At 45.7% G+C, this 21,520-nt stretch overlaps 1 protein-coding gene across 7 annotated transcripts in view; it reads left to right on the top strand.

Moving 5' to 3' along the window:
• The window catches only part of LOC140715853 (tyrosine-protein kinase Fyn-like), a 269,606-nt gene extending 260,176 nt beyond the window's left edge, over positions 1-9,430 (top strand). For all 7 annotated transcript variants that reach the window (XM_073028301.1, XM_073028300.1, XM_073028303.1 and 4 more), the window contains 2 exons: positions 6,245-6,376; positions 7,642-9,430. In XM_073028301.1, the coding sequence (XP_072884402.1) occupies positions 6,245-6,376; positions 7,642-7,850 (341 nt within the window). In that variant the 3' untranslated portion in view covers positions 7,851-9,430. The remainder of the gene's footprint in view (positions 1-6,244; positions 6,377-7,641) is intronic.
• The last annotated feature ends 12,090 nt before the right edge of the window (positions 9,431-21,520 follow it).

The raw sequence follows: 21,520 nt of genomic DNA on the forward strand, positions 1-21,520 counted from the left end.
ATTCCTTTTTCTTCAGCCCTTTACCTTTTCCACCTATCATCTCCCAGCTTCTTACTTCATCCTCCTCCCCCACCCACCCACCTCCCCCCTTCATCTGGCTTCACCTGTCACTTGTTGGCTGTATTCCATCCCCTTCCCCCCAACTTCTTATTCTAGCTCCTTCCCCCTTTCCTTTCCAGTCCTCAAGAGGAGTCTCAGCCTGAAACGTTCCCCTCCATGCTGCCTGACCTGCCGAGTTCCTCCAGCATTTTGTGTGTTACTTTCAGAGGGATATTCATGTAGAAATACTTCCAACAAGAATGGTTTATTAAAAGAACAATGCAGAAATGTAATGGACAGCCTCTATTTATCAGTCTTCACTTTATCGTTGGGAAGTTGACTTTGTTGCAGATAAATAGCGCATAGACGGCGAGTTTACTGTAACCTGGTTAGTAGGAGTTGGATTTTGTTCAAAACAACGCACACAAAATGCTGGAGGAACTCCAGCACCTATGGAAATGAATAAACAGTCGACGTTTTGGGCCGAGACCCTTCTTCAGGACTGGAAAGGAAGGGGGAAGATGCCAGAATGAAAAGGTGGGGGGGGGGGGGGTGGGGAGGGGAAGGAGGATAGCTGGAAGGTGACGGGTGAAGACAAGTGGGTGGAAAAGGTCAAAGGCCGGAGAGGAAGGAATCTGACTGGAGAGGAGAGTGGACCACAAGAGAAAGGGAAGGAGGAGGGGACCCAGGGGGAGGTGACAGGCAGGTTAGAACAGGTAAGAAGTCAGGGTGAGGAGTAGAAGAGGGGAGCTGGAGGGAAATTTATTTTTACCAGAAGGAGAAATATTCATATTCATGCCATCAGGCTGGAAGCTACCCAGTCAGAATATGAAGTGTTACTCCTCCACCGGAGGCCATCGGCTGACATACCGGAGCAGGAATGGGAACGGGGATTAAAATGTTTGTCACCGGGAAGATATGCTTTTGGCAGATGGTGCGGAGGACCCCCAGTTTACTCCGGGTTTCACCGACGTAGGGGAGGCTGCATCAGGAGTGCCAGACACAATAGGCGACCCCAGCAGATTCGCAGGTGAATGTTGCCTCACCTGGAAGGGCTGTTTGGGGCCCTGAATGGGGGTGAGGGAGGAGGTGTGTGGGCAGCTGTAACACTTAGACCACTTCAGGGGTAAGTGCCAGGCTGGAGGTCAGCGTGGAGGGATGAATTATTGAGGGAATCGCGGAGAGAGCGTTCCCTGCAGAAATCGGAGTGGGGGGAGGTAAAGCTATGTTTGGTGGTAGGACCCCTTCGGAGATGGCAGAAGTTGTGGAGAATGGTGTGGAAGTTTAGTTTCTCATTTACCATAAGACCATAAGACATAGGGGCAGAATTAAGCCATTCAGCCCATGGTCTGCTTCATCACCCATCATTTATCCCCACAAACCCATTCTCTTGCCTTCTCCCCATAACCTCTGCCACCCCGATTCATCAAGAACCTATCAACTACTGCTTTAAACATGCCCATCTGTGGCAATATATCCCACACATTCACCACCCTCTGGAGAAAGGATTCCTCCTCATCTCTGTTCTAAAGGTGGCAAGATAGGGTAGTGGTGGTTAGCACAACGTGTTACAGCGCAGGCAACCCGGGCTCAATTCCCACCGCAGCCTGGGAGGAGTTTGTACGTTCTCCCCTTGACAATGTGTTACCTCCGGGTGCTCCGGTTTCCTCTCAAGGTCCAAGGACCGACCATTTGATAGGTTAATTGGTCATAAATTTTCCCATGACTAGGCTAGGGTTAAGTTGGGGGATGCTGGGCAGTGTGGCTCAGAGGGCCAGAACGGCCTGTTCCACACTGTACCACAATAAATAAAGGGAGGTCTTTCTATCCTGATTGTTGGCATGTGGCCTAGTGGATAAGGCATCGGTCTAGTGCTCTGAAGGTCACTGGTTTGAGCCTCAGCTGAGGTGGCGTGTTGTGTCCTTGAACAAGGCACTTAACCACACATTGCTGTGCGACGACACCGGTGCCAAGCTGCTTGGGTCCTAGTGCCCTTCCCTTGGACAACATCGGTGGCGTGGAGAGGGGAAGGCTTGCAGCTTGGGCAACTGCCAGTCTCCCATACAACCCTGCCCAGGCCTGCGTCCTGGAAACCTTCTGAGGCGCAAATCCGTGGTCTCACATGACTAACGGATGCCTATTTCTATCCTGAGGCTGTGCCCTCTGGTCCTAAACTCTCCACATCCAATCTAGGCCTTTCACCATTCCGTCGGTTTCAATATATACAGGCATAGACCCATCAAACGCTCACGAAATGAGGGAGCCATGAGGAATGCCAGCACTCATCGCCCATCCCTAACTGCTGTAGGTGAATCATTGCCGTCTATCTAGTGGTGTGCCGTTAGAGAGGGGGTTCCAGATCGCAGATTTATTGATGATGAAGAACCGATGGTTTATTCCCAAGTCAGGATAGTGGTCCCATGCGTCAGGTACCCTTGTTCTTCTCTGGAAGAAGTCATGGGTTAAACTACTATTTTCATTAATATTAAAAATACCAAATGCACATCCTAAACACATGAGATTCTATAGATTCTGGAACCCGTGAGCAACACACACACACACACAAAATGATGGATGTTACTTTCTGGAGGCAGTGCGTTCGACCCCTCACCCATCAGGCTCTCGAACAAAAGGGGATAACCACACCCACTTGCCCATCATTGAAATGTTCCCACAACCAACTATTTCACTTCAAGGACTCTTTACCTTGTTATTTCATGTTCTCGTTATTTATTGCTATTTATTTATACTTGCATTTGCACAGTTTGTTGTCTTCTGCACTTTGGTTGATCTTTCACTGATCCTGTTATAGTTACTATTCTATAGATTTGCTGAGTATGCCTGCAGGAAAATGAATCTCGGGATTGTACATGATGAGATATATGTACTGTGATAATAACAGTTACTTTGAAGTTTGAAGGTTGAACTTTGAGACACTACTGGTGGTGGATGTGATGTGCCCACCATGTACTGGGCAGAGTCCACTACTCTCGGCAGCTTCTTACGCTCCTGCGCATTTGAACTGCCGTAGTAGACTGAGGATGCTTCTTTCAGTACATCTGCTGGGAATCTCTGGCAGAGGCTTTATACTTCTGAGTTGAAATGCACTCCTGAAATTGTTGCCGGAACTGGAGTCACGCTGAGGTTTTGTGCTCTTTACGTGGTTGAAGTGCGCACCTCTCTTCCTGTAGACTATTGACTGACGTTAATTGCTGTAACCCTTCGGCACTCCGACAGATTTGAAAGCCTCAGTGACATGTTGAGTCTTTTCTGCGGATACCAAAGTGTACTCTCTCACATTTCTGCAGCAGACAGGGATGCTGCCGGGAAGTCATCAGTAATTCTGGTCCCGTTTAAAACAAATCTAGTGAAGTTCAGCGTATTGTCATGTGCGCAGGAACGGTGAGGGACAGTGCAATGAAAAGCAGAATCATAAGCACATAGATACGGATAAAACGCAGAGAAAAACCTGCACAGATTGGACAGCAAAGTGGCAGATGGAATACAGTGTTGGAAACTGCATGGCCATGTACTTTGGTAGAAGAAATAAAAATGCAGACTTTTTTCTAAGTGGAGAGAAAATTCAAAAATATGCGATGCAAAGGCTGTTGGGAGTCCTCATGCAGGACTCCCAAAAAGCTTATTTGCAGGTTGACTCGGTGGTGAGGAAGGCAAATGCAATATTTGCATTCATTTCGACAGGATTACAATATAAATCAAGGATGTAATGTTGAGGCTTTATAAAGCACTGGTGAGGCCTCACTTGGAGTATTGTGAGCAGTTTTGAGTCCCTTATCTAAGAAAGGATGTGCTGACACTGGAGAGGGTTCAAAGGAGGTTCACAAAAGTGATTCCGGTATTGACGGGTTTGTCAGATGAAGAGTGTTTGATGGCTCTAGGATTGTATTCACTGAATTTCAGAAGAATGAGGGGGGATCTCATTGAAACTTATGGAATGTCGAAAGGCCTTGACAGTGTAGATCCGGAGAGGGTGTTTCTTATGGCAGGAGAGTCTCAGACCAGAAGAAGACAGAGACCAGAGAACATAGAGACGTCCGTTTAGAACCAAGATGAGGAGGAATTTCTTTAGACAGAGGGTGGTGAATCTGTGGAATTTGTTGCCAAAGGCAGTGGTGGCGGCCAAGTCATTGGGTGTGTTTAAGGCAGATGTTCATAGGTTCTTGATTAGTCAGGGCATGAAGGGATACAGGGAGAAGATAGGAGATTGAGCTGAGAGGGAAAATGGACCAGCCAGAAAAGACTTGATGGGCTAAATAGCCGAGACCATATCTTATGTGTCTATGGATATTATGTGGGCTTCTTTCCCAAGAGAGTGGGAGGTATGCTGTAGGGAGAGTGAATGGAAGAGGGCTGTTTTCTGAGATGGACTGGGCTGCATTCGCAACCCTGCAGAGTATTGATATCAACTGGGGTCACCCATCTCTTCAAGACACTGCCCTGAAGAAGGCGATGACAGACCACTTCCAAAGAAAAGTCATGGTCATGGAAAGACCATGACCGCTCATATGACTTGGCACATAACAAATGAAATAGGGCAAGCCACAATGCATCTGGGTGGACCTCATTTGGCCTATAAAACCATTACACATCGTGGTCTTAATATTCAAAGTACAAGATGACGTGGGTGATCATGGTCTTGACCATGATTGTTATTGGCAAATTTTTCGACAGAGTGTTTTGCCATTGCCTTCTTCTGGGCAGTGTCTTTACAAAACGGGTGACCCTAGCCATTATCAATACTCTTCAGAGATTGTCTGCGTGGTGTCATAACCAGGACTTGCGATACGCACCGGCTGCTCGTACGACCATCCACCACCTGCTCCCCTGGTGTCACGTGACCCTGATCATTGGTGGTGGTGGGGTGGGGGGGGGGGGGGGATGGCTAAGCAGGTGCTACAGCTTGCCCAAGAAGAAGTACTTTACCCCTCCTTTGGTAGAGACGTATCTCCACCCCATCACCCAAAAGACAGCTTATGTAGATAGATTGACTGTAGGTCCCTAAATTGCCACTAGGCACAGGAGTGTCTGTACATAAGGTGACCCTGACAGGAAATGAACAAGTAGTGGTGATTGAGGTGTGATGGGGTGGGTTAGTGGGTGGAGGTGTTGATCAGCCTTACTGCTTGGGGGAAGTAACTGTTTTTGAGTCTGGTGGACCTGGTGTGGACGCTGCATAGCCTCCTCCCTGATGGGACGAACAATCCATAAGCAGAGTGGGTGGGATCTTTCGTGATGTTACTGGTCCTTTTCCTGCACCTTTCTGTATCAATGTCCTTGATGGTGGGTAGGCTGGTGCTGGTGATGCAGTAATAAATTGTACATAAAATTATACCACAATGTGAAAATATGCAAAAACACAAGTCCTTATCGCATAAGTAACAAAGACACAATGGAAGATAAGCGGACCGTAATGTTCTGTTGCTGAGGTAGGGTTAGGACGGTGCAGGTTGGTTTAATAACCTGATGGTTGAGGGGTAATAACTTTCCTGAACCTGGCGGTGTAGAACATCAGTTTTCTGTAGCTCCTGCCTAATGGTAGCAGTGAGAAGTTGCATGTCCTAGATAGTGAGGGTCCTGGATGATAAATGATCGATCGATAAACTGAACGGAAATTTCTCCAAAAAGTGGTGGATATGGCCCAGTCCCTCACGGGTAAAGCCATCCCCATCATCGAGCAGATCTACGTGAAAAATCATTGCGGGAAAGTAGCATCCAGCATCAAAGACCCCCACTACCCAGGACATGCCCTCTTCTTGCTGCTGCCATTAGCCTCAGGTCTCACACCACCAGGTCCAGGAACAGTTACTACCTCTTATCCATCAGGCTCTTGAACCAAAGGGAATAACTTCACTCAACTTCACTCGCCCCACCACTGAAGTGTTTCTACGACCTATGGACTCATTTTCAGGGATCCTTCACCTCATGTTCTCGATATTTATTGCTTATTTATTTATTTCTGTATTTGCCCAGTTTGTTGTCTTTTACACGCTGGTTGAATGCCCACATTGATACAGCCTTTCATTGATTTTATTATGGTTGTTATGGATGTATTGAGTATGCCCTCAAGAAAATGAATCTCAGGGTTGTACATGATAACATACATGTACTTTGATAATAAATTTACTTGGAACTTGGAAGTTTATGATCAAAGCCGAGTGGTCATTACTTTTGCTCTCCTTGACAGGGGCAAAGTTTCCTATAAAGTGGACGGCACCAGAAGCAGCGCTTTATGGAAAGTTTACAATCAAGTCTGATGTTTGGTCGTTTGGAATCCTCTTGACGGAGCTGGTTACTAAGGGAAGGGTTCCGTACCCAGGTAAGAACAGCAGAACACGCCCACGCAAAAGTAGCCCCAAGCAATTGAAGATGTACCATAAGACCTTATCATACACTGCTGTCTGCTGAGGCGCTAGTGTTTAATTTTTTAACTTTTAAAATTTGGACATACAGCACAGAATAAGCCCTTCAGACCCTTCGTCGCCCAGCAACCCACCAATTTATCATTTTGAGAGGACTAGAACAAAAAAGCTAGGATGTAGTGCTGAGGCTTTGTAAGGCACTGGTGAGGACTCACTGGGAATATTGTGAGCAGTTTGGGTCCTCTTATTTAAAAAAGGATGTGTTGACATTGGAGGTGGTTCAGAGGAGATTCATGAAAATGATTCCAGGGATGAAAGGGTTATATATGATGGCCGATCGATGGGTCTGGGTCTTTACTCACTGGAATTTAGAAGAATGAGGGGTGACCTCATTGAAACCTATTGAATATTGAAAGGCCTCAATAGAATGGATATGGAGAGGATGTTTCCTGTGGTGGGGGAGCCTAGGACCAGCGGGCACAGCCTCAGAATAGATGGGCGTCCATTTAAAACAAAGATGAAGAAGAATTTCTTTAGCCAGAGAGAGGTGAATCTGTGGAATTCATTGCCACAGGCAGCTGTGGAGGCCAAGTCATTGGGTCTATTTAAAGCAGAGATTGATAGGATGAAGGGTTAGAGGGAGAAGGCAGGAGATTTGGACTGAGAGGGAAATTGATCAGCCATGATGAAATGGCAGAACAGACTCGATGGGCCAAATGGCCTCATTCTGCTCCTATATCTTATAGTCTTATGGAGGGTTTTGTGGGAGGGAAAGGTTAGGTTGATCTTAAAGTAGGTTAGAAGTTCAGCAGGACATTGTGGGCCAAATGGCCTGTACCGCTGTGTGTTCTAATTCCAGTGGGAAAGAAGGAGCAACACACAGAAGATCCCGGAGGATCTCAGTGGGTCAGGCAGCACATATGGAGAGGAATAAACAGTCAATATTTTGGGCTGCGACCCTTCATTGTAATTGGAAAGAAAGAGAGAAGAGGCCAGAATAAAAAAGTTAGGGGGAGGGAAAATACAACAAACGGTCAGGTGATAAGAAAGACAAAGTGAGAGGGAAGGCAGGTAGGTGGGAAGGGTTATATTGATATTGGAGTAGGTTAAAAGGTTGGCTCAACATTGCGGACTGAAAGGCTTGTACTGTTATATGTTCTATAACACCTTGGCTTCTGTTCACCCTCTTTGTCCTGTTACTCCCCCCCCCCCCCCCCACCAGGCATGAACAATCGTGAGGTTTTGGAACAGGTGGAACGGGGTTATCGGATGCCGTGTCCAAACGGGTGCCCGAGCTCTCTTCATGAACTCATGGTCCAGTGCTGGAGGAAGGACCCTGAGGAGAGACACACCTTCGAGTACTTACAGTCCTTCCTGGAAGACTACTTCACAGCCACAGAGCCCCAGTACCAACCCGGAGAGAACCTGTAGCCACCGAGACAGTCGGAACATTCCTTCACCAACGTAGAATTCTATTCCTGACCATGTGGATCAAGCTGTTCGGAGGGTGATGGAGAACTCGCTTTCACGGGACAGCAGCCTAAAACTTGGAGAAACTCGTCCAGAATGAGACCATCTCTTGCACAAATTAACAAGACCCCAGAAAGAGCATAGTACTTAACTGGCAGATGTGGACACTGCAAACCAGATGCATGAGAAGAGGTGTCATTTGGGAAGTTGGAGTGAACATTACAGAAAATCACTCATGCTATTGACGAGTGTTGGGGCCCAGACACTGAGATCAAGATCTCTTGGATCTGAGTGCAGTGCAGGGCAGTTGTCCCACAGCCTGTCACCTCTTTACTTGGAATATTGCTTCCACCACACCGTGGAAGCATTTACTGACCTACGTTGCTTAACAATGTTGCATAGGACCAGACTAAAAAATGGCTAATTTCTTTCTAATTAATATCTCACAGAGCTTTTGTATTTGATTTGCTATATTCCAAACCTATTTTACTCTCTCATTTGTACAATTTTGTAGGCCCATGGGAAACGAGAACATTTAAAATGGATACATTTTTTTTCCAGTGATGTAACACCGACCTGTCTACTTTAACCCTGGGCTTTGACTGTGAATGCAGCCGGTTTATTGCCAGTAGTTTGAGGATGAAGGGTGAGAAACAAGATTGAGTAATGTACAAGGGTGAAATGCAGGACAACGTGAGGCCACAGTGTTTGAATCACTGCCTGACGTTACCTGTCAGCAGGTGAACTGCGGGGGGTTACCAGGCTGAAATGTGGGTCTGGTGTAAAAGGAATGGTGCCAGGGAGTATATCAAGAAAGGTGATTCACTCTATCACGATGAGATTGAAGATGACGATCGTTCCACTTTTAAACACTGGGTTTTATTGTGTAGGGCAGATCAGTTTACCCACAGACAATGCAAAGTTAAGGGTATCACTGCCATGGTGGTCGGACTTCATAACTGACTGAGAATACTTCAGTTTTCAGAAGTGGCACTTTTGAAAATACACTGGCTATCTTTATAAACCCCAGTAACCGGCCATAACAGGAATGGCGGAAGGACATCCGTCAGTGAGCTAACGCCCAGTCTAGCCCTGCAGTCAATCAACGCCGACATCCTTAGCTGCAAATTGAGTCCAGCAGTTCTTCAGTGATGAAGATCAGGCAGATGGAGGAGAAAGGTGTGGTTCAGATCAAATTTCAGCAGTGCTTTGGAGCGGAAAGGAACTGATTTTTTTTTCTCTCTCTCTCTCTCTTTTACAGAAGGATTAATTTTGCATTATTTAAGTGCTTTATTCACCACTTAACATGATGCCAACTGCCAATCTGATAATTATTTTATCATTGTTACTTGTGCAGATTACCGAAGATTAAATTCCTGCTTGCTCTAGAAGCCACATTATTCCTTCGCATGTCCCCGAATAGAACGTTGTTTTAGTGGATTTTCTGACCCGAGTGGGACTCTACGGCTTCTGTTGCACATTATGTAAATCTGTTGTTTTATGTGACCCGATTACAACAAAATAAAAACAATTTAAAGTTACTCCTGCGGTTAGTTTTGGCCATCAGCCTCCAATAGAAATGGAGGGGATTTTTGTTTTATTTAAGTCTCTCCTTCTCTCCCTGACTTTGTCACATCATCAACCCTGAGGCCTGACATCGTCATTCTGTCAGAAACCTCGAAGCAGGTTGTCATGGTAGAGCTGACTGTCGCTTGGGAAGACCGGATATAAGAAAGCCAGGAGCTGGTAGAGCAATTCCAGAGGCAGGGGTGGAGGGCTCATTGCAAAGCCTATAGAGGTAGGGTTTAGAGGTTTTTCTGGCTGCTCACCGTGCGGAACCTACAATCTCCTTGGCATTACAGGGGCAGCAAAGAAAAGAGCCATGTGGGCTGTCACAGAGGCTGCTGACTATGGATCAAGAACAGCATACACAAAATGCTGGAGGAACCCAGCCAGTCGGGCAGCATCTACAGAGAGGAAAACAGCTCTTCTTCAGCCCTTTACCTCTTCCACCTATAATCTCCTAGCTTCTCACTTCAACCTCCCCCCCCCCCCGTCCTTCACCCACCCAACTTCCCTCTCACCTGGTCTCACCTATCGCCTGCCATCTTGTCCTCCTTCCCCTCCCACCACCTTCCTTTTACCTCAGTAAGTATATCCAAGACAAGGTTGGATAGTCGGGGAATTGAGGGATATGGGGAAAAGGCAGGTTGGTGGAGAAGAGTCCGTGGCCAGATCAGCCGTGATTGTATTGAATGGCGGAGCAGGCTCGAGAGGTCAGATGGCCTACCCCTGTTCCTATGTCTTATGTTCTTACCAGTCCTGATGAAGGACCTTGGCTCCGAACATGGACTGTTTATTCCTCTCCGCAGGCGTTGCCTGAGCTGCTGAGTTCCACCAGCAGATTGTGTGTGTTTCTCCAGCTTCACTGTTGGGGATAGAAGCCCGTTTTTCATTCCATTTCCATCATTTCTCAGGAAATACTTAACGATGTGCAAACAATTTCCAAATAACTCTAGATCAGGGCTTCCCAACCTGTTTTATGCAATGGACCCCTACCAGTAACCGAAGGGCCCATGGACCCCAGGTTGGAAACCCCTGCCCTAGATGATTAGTGTGAAAATATTCCATGTTTTTTCTTATTTCCAACATTTTCTGACATTATTGCAAATTTTCAACATTTTGTGTCTAATAATCACATATTTTTGGGTGATGATTTCCATTCCAATATCTCCGGGATAGAGACAGCTAGCTAGTCACAGTGGTTTGGATCTGGCCCAAGTGCGGAGTGAGAGACACTGAAGCAGGCCGATAGTTCACAGACTTTAATACGGACAGTGTTAAAGGGAAAATAAAACAATAAACGCTAGGCCAAACAGTGCCGTTAACTAAAACCCTCAAAGGAAACCGAAGCCTACACTGCAGTTGAAAAGAACATCTAAACATTAAATGAATACCGTTAGTCTTCAGAGTCTGTTGACTCGAAAGTCTAATATCTCAGGGAAGGCCGAATGCAAAACAGCAGCAAAGCGTTGCTGTGCTCTGTCCAAGTCTCGACAAGAATGGAGTTAAAAACTATCACGATTAAATAATAATTAGCTGACAGGTGCAAATTCACATGCGCAATTGCCGTATCTACTGCGCTGCTGAATCCGTAGTTGTGACACAGCTATTGAATGGACTTATTTTATGTTAAGATGGACTCTCGACCTCGTCACGACCCTTCACCCAGTTAGTCCGCCTACACTGCACTTTCTCTGTAATTGTAACTCTTTATTTCGCCTTCTGTTATCGTTTTCCCTTGTACCGACTCAGTCCGCTGATGTGATGACGTGATCTGGGCGGTTGACATGCAAAACGAGCTTTGTCATGGTGTTGTGAGGCATGAGAAGATGCGCAGGTTGAGTGAGACTTTCTCCACAGGTAACCGTCCCTAATGTCTCTGCCTCGATCACCACCCCTGGCGGGATATTCCATACACCCAGCGCTCTCTGTTTAAAAGAAAAGTTACCTCTAATATCGACTCTTTTGAGGAGGTAAGTACAAAAATCGAGGAAGACAGGGTTGTAGATGTTCTGCATATGGACCTTAGTAAGGCATTAGAGGAGGACTCACAGGATAAGCTGGGACAGAAGATTAAAGCACCTGAGATCCAAGATAAACTGTCTAATTAGATTGATCATTGGCTTGGTGAGAGGAAGTAGAGGACACCTTTGAGCCTATGCCTATGAGCAGAGGTGTATCGCATGGTTTAGGACTGGGATCTTTGATGGCAGTGAGATCTACTGTGTAAGAATGTGGGGGTATGATTAGATCAGGGGCTCCCAACCTTTTTTACACCATGGACTGACACCATTAAGCAAGGGGTCCATGGACCCCAGTTTGAGAATGCGTGGATTAGTAATTTTGCCGATGACATGGAAATTAATGGTGCTTTGGATAGTGAGGAAGGTTATCAAAGACTACAATTTTATATAGCCTCTCCAAATCCAATCCTACACCCCCACCGTGAGAGGTGGAAAAGGGTAAGGCCAGCCAGCAGGGGCTCTGATGAAGTTGTACGGGGATACCATGGATTACACAAACATTGATGAACTCCAAACGTACCATCACCTTCCGAGGACAATAGAGACGGAGGTCATCGGTGGTCTGTGTTATGGGTCCGAGTATGTAAGAAAGGTGCAGATGCAAACTTGGGCAGAGCAGACTCGATGGGATGAATGGCCTAATTTTGCCCCTTATGTCTTATGTTCCAATGGAATTTAGTCCCTAGAAGGTGATGTATTTTGGAAAATTAAATAGAGCACACACAACGAGGAACTCATTGGTCAGACCACAGCTGGAGTATCGTGAGCAGCTTTGGACATGCTACCTAAGAAAACTTGAGCTGCTATTGGAGAGGGTCCAGAGAATTTTTATAAGAGTGAATGAGGAATGTACTCACTGGAGTTTAGAAGGATGAGGGGGATCTCAATGAATCCTATCAAACATTGAAAGGCCTGGATGGAGCGTACGTGGAGAGGATGTTTCTTGTAGTGGGAGAGTCTATGATCAGAGTGGCACAGCCTCAGAATACAAGGACATCCCTTTAGAACAGAAATCTTTAGACAGAGGGTGGTGAATCTGTGGAATTCATTGCCACAGATGACTTTGGAGGTCAGGTCAGGTCAGGCGGAGATCAAACAAATAAATAGAGGGTTACCTCAAGCGGAGTGGCCAGTGAGTGAGTGGGTCAGTGAAGGAGTGGAGATTTGAGGCTTTGACTCGAGAGGCTTCGACGAGAAGAGGCTGAGGACGAGCTTCACTCCAAGTGAGGTAAGGCCGGGTAAGTTCCCTTCAAAGGAGAAAGTTTCAAAAGTTGAGGCAAATATTGGGTAGGTCATGGCAGTTGAGATCGGCCCCGTGGTTTGTTCATCCTGCAGCATGTGGGAAATCAGGGATACTTCCAGTGTCCCTGACGACTATGTGTGCAGGGAGTGTGTCCAACTGCAGCTTCTGGCAGACTGCATTGAGCGTCTGGAGCTGCGATTGGATTCATACTGGAGCATCCGCGATGCTGAGAAAGTCGTGAATAGCATGTTCAGTGAGTTGGCCACACCGCAGGTATAGGCTACACAGGCAGAAAGGGAAGGGGTGGTCACTAGACAGCATAGCAGTAGGCAGGTAATGCAGGAGTCCCCTGAGGTCATCTCCCTCCTAAACACATATACTGTTTTGAATACTGTTGGGGGAGATGTCTCATCAGGGGAAGGCAGCAGCAGCCGAGTTCATTGCACCATGGGTGGCTCTGCGGCACAGGAGGGAAGGAAAAGGAGTGGGAGAGCTATAGTGATAGGGGATTTGATTGTAAGGGGAATAGATAGGCGTTTCTACGGCCGCAAACGAGACTCCAGGATGGTATGTTGCCTCCCTGGTGCAAGGGTCAAGGATGTCTCTGAGCGGCTGCAGGACATTCCGGAATGGGAGGGTGAAGAGCCAGTGGTCGTGGTGCACATAGGTACTAACGATATAGGTAGAAAACGGGATGAGGTCCTACAAGGTGAATTTAGGGAGTTAGGAGATAAACTAAAAAGTAGGACCACAAAGGTAATAATCTCTGGATTACTACCAGTGCCACGTGCTAGTCAGAGTAGAAATAGGAGGATATTTCAGATGAATACGTGGCTTGAAAAATGGTGCAAGGGGGAGGGATTCAAATTTCTAGGGCATTGGAACCAGTTCTGGGGGAGGTGGGACCAGTATAAACAGGATGGTCTGCACCTGGGCTGGACTGGAACCAATGTCCTAGGTGGAGCGTTTGCTTCTGCTGTTCAGGAGGCTTTAAACTAATGTGGCAAGGGGATGGGAACAAGTGCAGAGAAATGGGGTGTAAAATGAGGGTAGAAGCAAAAAGTAGTAAGGTGAAAAGTAAAAGTGGCAGGCAGGCAAATCCAGGGCAAAAAGAGCCACTTTTCAACATAATTGTATAAGGGCTAAGAGTGTTGTAAAAACAAGCCTGAAGGCTTTGTGTGTCAATGCGAGGAGCATTCGTAACAAGGTGGATGAATTGAATGTGCAGATAGTTATTAATGAATATGATATAGTTGGGATCACAGAGACATGGCTCCAGGGTGACCAAGGATGGGAGCTCAACATCCAGGGATATTCAATATTCAGGAGGGATAGACAGGAAAGAAAAGGAGGTGGGGTAGCATTGCTGGTTAGAGAGGAGATTAACGCAATAGAAAGGAAGGATATTAGCTTGGAGGATGTGGAATCGATATGGGTAGAGCTGCATAACACTAAGGGGCAGAAAACACTGGTGGGAGTTGTGTACAGGCCACCTAACAGTAGTAGTGAGGTTGGGGATGGCATTAAACAGGAAATTAGAAATGCGTGCAATAAAGGAACAGTAGTTATAATGGGTGACTTCAATCTACATATAGATTGGGTGAACCAAATTGGTAAGGGTGCTGAGGAAGAGGAGTTCTTGGAATGTATGCGGGATGGTTTTCTGAACCAACATGTCGAGGAACCAACTAGAGAGCAGGCCATTCTAGATTGGGTATTGAGCAATGAGGAAGGGTTAGTTAGCAATCTTGTCGTGCAAGGCCCCTTGGGTAAGAGTGACCATAATATGGTGGAATTCTTCATTAAGATGGAGAGTGACATAGTTAAATCAGAAACAAAGGTTCTGAACTTAAAGAAGGGTAACTTTGAAGGTATGAGATGTGAATTAGCTAAGATAGACTGGCAAATGATACTTAAAGGGTTGACGGTGGATATGCAATGGCAAGCATTTAAAGATCGCATGGATGAACTACAACAATTGTTCATCCCAGTTTGGCAAAAGAATAAACCAGGGAAGGTAGTGCACTCATGGCTGACAAGGGAAATTAGGGATAGTATCAAGTCCAAAGAAGAAACATATAAATTAGCAAAAAAAAAGCGGCACACCTGAGGACTGGGAGAAATTCAGAGACCAGCAGAGGACAAAGGGCTTAATTAGGAAAGGGAAAAAAGATTATGAGAGAAAGCTGGCAGGGAACATAAAAACTGACTGTAAAAGCTTTTATAGATACGTGAAAAGAAAAAGATTGATCAAGACAAATGTAGGTCCTTTACAGTCAGAAACAGGTGAATTGATCATAGGGAACAAAGACATGGCAGACCAATTGAATAACTACTTTGGTTCTGTCTTCACTAAGGAGGACATAAATAATCTTCCGGAAATAGTAAGGGACCGAGGGTCTAGTGAGATGGAGGAACTGAGGGAAATACATGTTAGTAGGGAAGTGGTGTTGGGTAAATTGAAGGGATTAAAGGCAGATAAATCCCCAGGGCCAGATGGTCTGCATCCCAGAGTGCTTAAGGAAGTAGCCCAAGAAATAGTGGATGCATTAGTGATAATTTTTCAAAACTCCTTAGATTCTGGATTAGTTCCTGAGGATTGGAGGGTGGTTAATGTAACCCCACTTTTTAAAAAAGGAGGGAGAGAGAAACCGGGGAATTATAGACCAGTTAGTCTGACATCGGTGGTGGGGAAAATGCTAGAGTCGGTTATCAAAGATGTGATAACAGCACATTTGGAAAGAGGTGAAATCATCGGACAAAGTCAGCATGGATTTATGAAAGGAAAATCATGTCTGATGAATCTTATAGAATTTTTTGAAGGTGTAACTAGTAGATTGGATAGGGGAGAGCCAGTGGATGTGGTATATTTAGATTTTCAAAAGGCTTTTGACAAGGTCCCACACAGGAGATTAGTGTGCAAACTTAAAGCACACGGTATTGGGGGTATGGTATTGATGTAGATAGAGAATTGGTTGGCAGACAGGAAGCAAAGAGTGGGAGTAAACGGGACCTTTTCAGAATGGCAGGCAGTGACTAGTGGGGTACCACAGGGCTCAGTGCTGGGACCCCAGTTGTTTACAATATATATTAATGATTTAGACGAGGGAATTAAATGCAGCATCTCCAAGTTTGCAAATGACATGAAGCTGGGCGGCGGTGTTAGCTGTGAGGAGGATGCTAAGAGGATGCAGGGTGACTTGGATAGGTTAGGTGAGTGGGCAAATTCATGGCAGATGCAATTTAATGTGGATAAATGTGAGGTTATCCACTTTGGTTGCAAGAACAGGAAAACAGAATATTATCTGAACGGTGGCCAATTAGGAAAAGGGGAGATGCAACGAGACCTGGGTGTCATTGTACACCAGTCATTGAAGGTGGGCATGCAGGTACAGCAGGTGGTGAAAAAGGCAAATGGTATGTTGGCATTCATGGCAAAAGGATTTGAGTACAGGAGCAGAGAGGTTCTATTGCAGTTGTACAAGGCCTTGGTGAGACCGCACCTAGAATATTGTGTGCAGTTTTGGTCCCCTAATCTGAGGAAAGACATTCTTGCCATAGAGGGAGTACAGAGAAGGTTCACCAGATTGATTCCTGGGATGGCAGGACTTTCATATGAAGAAAGACTGGATTGACTAGGCTTATATTCACTGGAATTTAGAAGATTGAGGGGGGGATCTTATTGAAACGTATAAAATTCTAAAGGGATTGGACAGGCTAGATGCAGGAAGATTGTTTCCGATGTTGGGGAAGTCCAGAACGAGGGGTCACAGTTTAAGGATAAAGGGGAAGACTTTTAGGACCGAGATGAGGAAAACTTCTTCACACAGAGAGTGGTGAATCTGTGGAATTCTCTGCCACAGGAAACAGTTGAGGCTGGTTCATTGGCTATATTTAAGAGGAAGTTAGATATGGCCCTTGTGGCTAAAGGGATCAGGGGGTATGGAGAGAAAGCAGGTACAGGGTTCTGAGTTGGATGATCAGCCATGATCATACTGAATGGCGGTGCAGGCTTGAAGGGCCGAATGGCCTACTCCTGCACCTATTTTCTATGTTTCTAAGTTTCTATTTTATTTGCATATGTAAAATGGAGGTTGATCATTAGTCAGGGCACTAAAGTTTACAGGGAGAAGGCAGGAGAATGGGGTTGAGAGGGAAAATATATCAGCCATGATGGAATGGGGGAGCAGACTTGATGGGCTGAATGGCCTGATTCTGCTCCTGCATCTCATGGCCTAATGGAATTTAGTCCCTACGAGTGCGAGGTGGTGTATCTTGGAAAATCAGATCGGGTAGGACACCTATAATAGATGGCCAGATGCTCAGAAAAGCTGATAGTTAGAATCCTTTCCCCATGGCAGTGGTATCAAGAACAAGATGGCTTTGGTTTAAGACAGGGGTTCCCAACCTGGGGATCCACGGACCACTCAGTTAACGGTCGGGGTCCATGGCATAATAAAAAGGTTGGGAACCCCCGGGTTAGGGTGAGAGGAATGAATTTGATAGGGGATGTGAGGGGAAAGATTTTCATACAGAGAATTTGACATCTGGAACAAGCTGCCAGAGGAGGTGATGGAACCCAATACAATCGGTGCATTTAAGAAGAATTTAGACAGACATTTAATTAGGCAAAGTATAGAGGAATTAGTGTAGATGGTATTCATGTGATGGGCCGAAGGGCCTGTTTCTCTACAACTCCATGTTGCTGAATATATTTTGGAAGGAGACAGATAGATTTCTAGACATGGAAGGCACCAGGGTGACTGTGAATATGGAATTAAGCTGAATAGATAGATTATCAGAGCAAATCACCTCCTCCAGCTCCCAGCTCTCTCTGTTTCTATGGGAACTTCCTGCTAATTAGAGTCACACACACTCTTCCAGGTTCCTGAAGGTTGTTATAGCCGGGGGTGGTAGTGGGGATAAGCTCCCAGTACCTATTAAATGCTCCCAATGGCGTGCGTCTCAAATAGCCTCTGACAACCAAACCCAGCTCCTGGCCTCCATGTGTGACTTAGCTACTAAGCCAGGCAGAACCATTTCTACTGACAGGAGCAGGGGGAAAGGTGGATTATTGGTGCCTTAAAACCAGCCACTTCAGGCAGATGGGGCTCATCAGCCGTGGTTGGCAGCTCATCTAGGAGAAGGAAAACTGATCTCAGACCTCCGCTGCCTTGAGGCTATACCCCGTCATGGGGGAGGCTTCGGGAGTAAACCCCGAGGGAAAAATCCGGAGCTGGTGTCCCTAAGGCAGTCCTACGTTGAGTTCAGTGCTGACTGGCAACTCCTGTGATGCTGCTGGTACCAAACTGTATCGGCCTCTGCTGTTCCATTGGGTTCATCAGATGTGTGGACAGGGGGAGCTTGCTCCATAGACAACAGCTGCCCTGGCTTGCGTATCTAGACAGCTAGGACCCGACATCCTTGGCCGACCCTGACTGACAGAGGCCTCACCTCACACTCTTCCCTGGGTGAAGAAGTTAATGTGCTTAATTAGATATCCTGTATACCCATAAATGTTCCTCTTACAATACTTTTTAAAAGAATCCTTTTTAAAGAAATTACTGCAGTTGCGCGGAGGTTATTGCATTATGCTTCTCTGAGGACCGTCACCCTGTCGCGGCAGAGATCCCTGGGTGTTCCCGAGACCCTGAGGGTGACGCTGTCTGGAGCTTAGGTCCTGGTAAGGTCATCCAAGGAGGTAAGGTCAGGGGTCAGGGGCAGGTCTTCCAGACAAATAGCAAACCAGCCAGAACCTTAACGGTGGGAGCTGGCAGAAGATGATGACGCATCACAACGGCAGAGAAATCAGAGAGAGGCTGTATCAGTGAAGGGTCCCCAGTCACCTTGCTTTCCATACCACCAGACCCTGACCCCAATCTGGCAAGGACGGCTTGGCGGCTGCCCATGCGTCAGCTTCCCCACATTAAACAAAGTCATGCACAGGCATTCTCCATTAAGGGAATAACCCCCTGGGAGAACATCGCACTTGACTCGAGTCATCGCATTCATTATGGGAATAGTGTTCACAGGTATTCCATTTGCTGTTTTGGACAATTAAGAGTTAACCCGGCAGAGCGCGAGGGGAGGAATATGTTGCTGTAATTGCTGCCGTACAGATTTACACTGCACCGCTCTGATTTGCATCAACAAGATTCATTAAATCAACATTTGGAGATTTGTGTAACTGAAAAAAAAACCTTAATTAAATTGTTGCCCAGTCACCTAGCATCACCACGCCTGAAACATATTTCAGCAGAGCCTCTCAGTTCTGTGATTAAAGTATGGCTTATATCCTTGATTAAGTTAAATTAAACTAAATTCATTATCAATAGTCTGAAAGGTAATTAGCATAAAATCATTCTTAGAAATCTCTGTCTCCCTAAATCACACAAATCAGGAAAGTATCATCTGGTGGCAGTAATTTACTAAAGGAGTGAATTATTGGTCTCATTAAAAAGTATTCCTGATTTTAAGATTTCAGGGTGCTCCTATGGAATGAATCCTCAGATTATTCAATCCTTAAATCAACTTGTGTTTTCAATATTATTTATCTATCAAGCTGATCCAACACACACAGAATGCTCAGCAGGTCAGGCAGCATCTACGGAGGGGAATAAGCAGTTGATGTTTCAGGCTGAGACCTTTCATCAGGACTGGAAAGGAAGGGGGAAGAGGCCAGACTAAGAAGGGGTTTGGAAGGAGGATAGCTGGAAGGTGATAGGTGAAACCAGGTGGGTGGGAAAGCTCAAGGGCTGGAGAGGAAGGAGTCTGACAGGACAGGAGAGTGGACCATAGGAGAAAGGGAAGGAGGAGAGGCACCAGAGGAGAAGTGATAGGCAGGAGAGAAGAGGCAAGAGGCTGGAGTGAGGAATAGAAGAAAAGAGGAGGGGGAAGGGAAAAGATTACTGGAAGTAAAAACTGATATTCACACCATCAGGTTGGAGGCTACCCAGACGGAATATAAAGTATTGTTCTTCCACCCTGAGGATGGCCTCATCTTGGCACAAGAATAGCCCGTGACTGGCATGTCGGAATGGGAATTAAAGTTTGGGCCGCCTGGAAGTCCTGCTTTTGGAAAATGGAGCGGAGGTGCTATCTATCTATGTTCCCATCTATTTAATTGTTGTTCAGTCACTCAGTCGAGTCCGACTCTTCGTGACCGGTCCACAGGGTTTTCGTGGCAAGATATGGGAGTAGATCGCCAGGCCTTTCTTCCGTGCAGATATTGCCGCTGCCCAGGTTGGGACCCGGCTGGGTTTGAACTCAGGACCGTCTGCCTCGAAGTCCAGTGCTGATGCCACTACACCACCAGCCGGCCCCATCTATTTACTTACTTACTTTTCATTTCCTATTTTTTTCACTACTTATTTAACTATTTTATATATACTTCCTGTAATTCACAGTTTTCTCTATTGTACTGCCGCCATAAAGACAACAAATTTCACAACATATACCTGTGATATTAAGCCTGATTCTGATATTTATTTATTTCATTTTTGTATTTGCACAGTTTGTCTTCTTTTGCACATTGGTTGTCAGTCTTAGGTTGTGTGTCGTTTTTCATGGATCCTATTGTGTTTCTTTGTCCTATTGCAAATGCCCGCAAAAAAAAAGAATCTCAGGGTTGTATATGGTGACATATACGTACTTTGATAATATATTGACTTTGAACTTTGATTATTTTGCTGGCAATTTAGTTTATTTTATTGATTACAGACCATTTTCCCCCATTTTTTATGTCTGTTAAGTGTAGGATAAATCTATTTGGGTTTCCTGTTGTTCCCTCTCTGTGAAGCCACTATTTCACCTGGGTTGAAAAGCCGCCTGTGGATTTTGTATAGATGTTAGCGTATAGGAATTAAGCCAGCCTGATAAGCCCAGCTCGCTCCCCAAGGCTGCACAAAAACATTCACCTTAACTGAAGCTAAGATATCCAAATATATATTAGATATTAAAATTTAATCATCATTTAAGTAGACTTATCTAGACTCTTCCCTGATTTCACACCAAGTTCATTCTCTTGAACTGATTGGGGTCACATTCCCCACTTTAGCCTCAACCTAATCAACGTTAATTATTCCTCTGAAGAATGGGAATTACGTTCTACAGTGGGATTAATGTCCACAGCTTTGTAAAATAATCCAAAATAATAACACAAAACATGACCAGAAAGGCCTTCAGCCCACAGGGCTCTTACCAGCTCTTCAAAGGATTCAAAGATTCAAAGTACATTTATTATCTAAGCATCAATTGGTAAGTTAATAAATTTCACATGCGGGTGATAATAAGCCGGATTCTGATTCTACGCCGTATACAACTGAGATTCATCTTCTTCACGTGAAGCGAAGAAACACCATGGAACCCACTCAAAGAAAAATCATCAACCCATCCCCGCCACGCAAAAAAAAAACAAAAACAAATCGCGCAAACGGCAACAAGAAAGAACAATCAAAATCACAAAATTGAAAGATTTCAGGTTCGATTCAGCTCAGCGTTCATTATCTGCGGGCTGCCCCGATTCGAAGTCAGCCAAAACAGCGACACGGCAACGGAAAAAGGAGTGACTGGAAATCAGAAACACATCATAACGTAAACCACCGTTCAATCCGCAAACCGCAGTCCCGGAACTCTGGCACCATCCTCCAACAGCATTGAGGGAGAGAGAGAGAGCATTGGAACACAGGGACCTTCCCTCAGGAGCAGCAGACAAGAGGGAGAGAGATCGTCACGTTTAAACACCTTCTCCGGCAGCAGCGAGTGAGAGGCCGGTAGACGGCGGTGAGCACATGCTCGCCTTC

The sequence above is a fragment of the Hemitrygon akajei genome, chromosome 24, assembly GCF_048418815.1.
Source record: "Hemitrygon akajei chromosome 24, sHemAka1.3, whole genome shotgun sequence".
NCBI lineage: Eukaryota > Metazoa > Chordata > Chondrichthyes > Myliobatiformes > Dasyatidae > Hemitrygon > Hemitrygon akajei.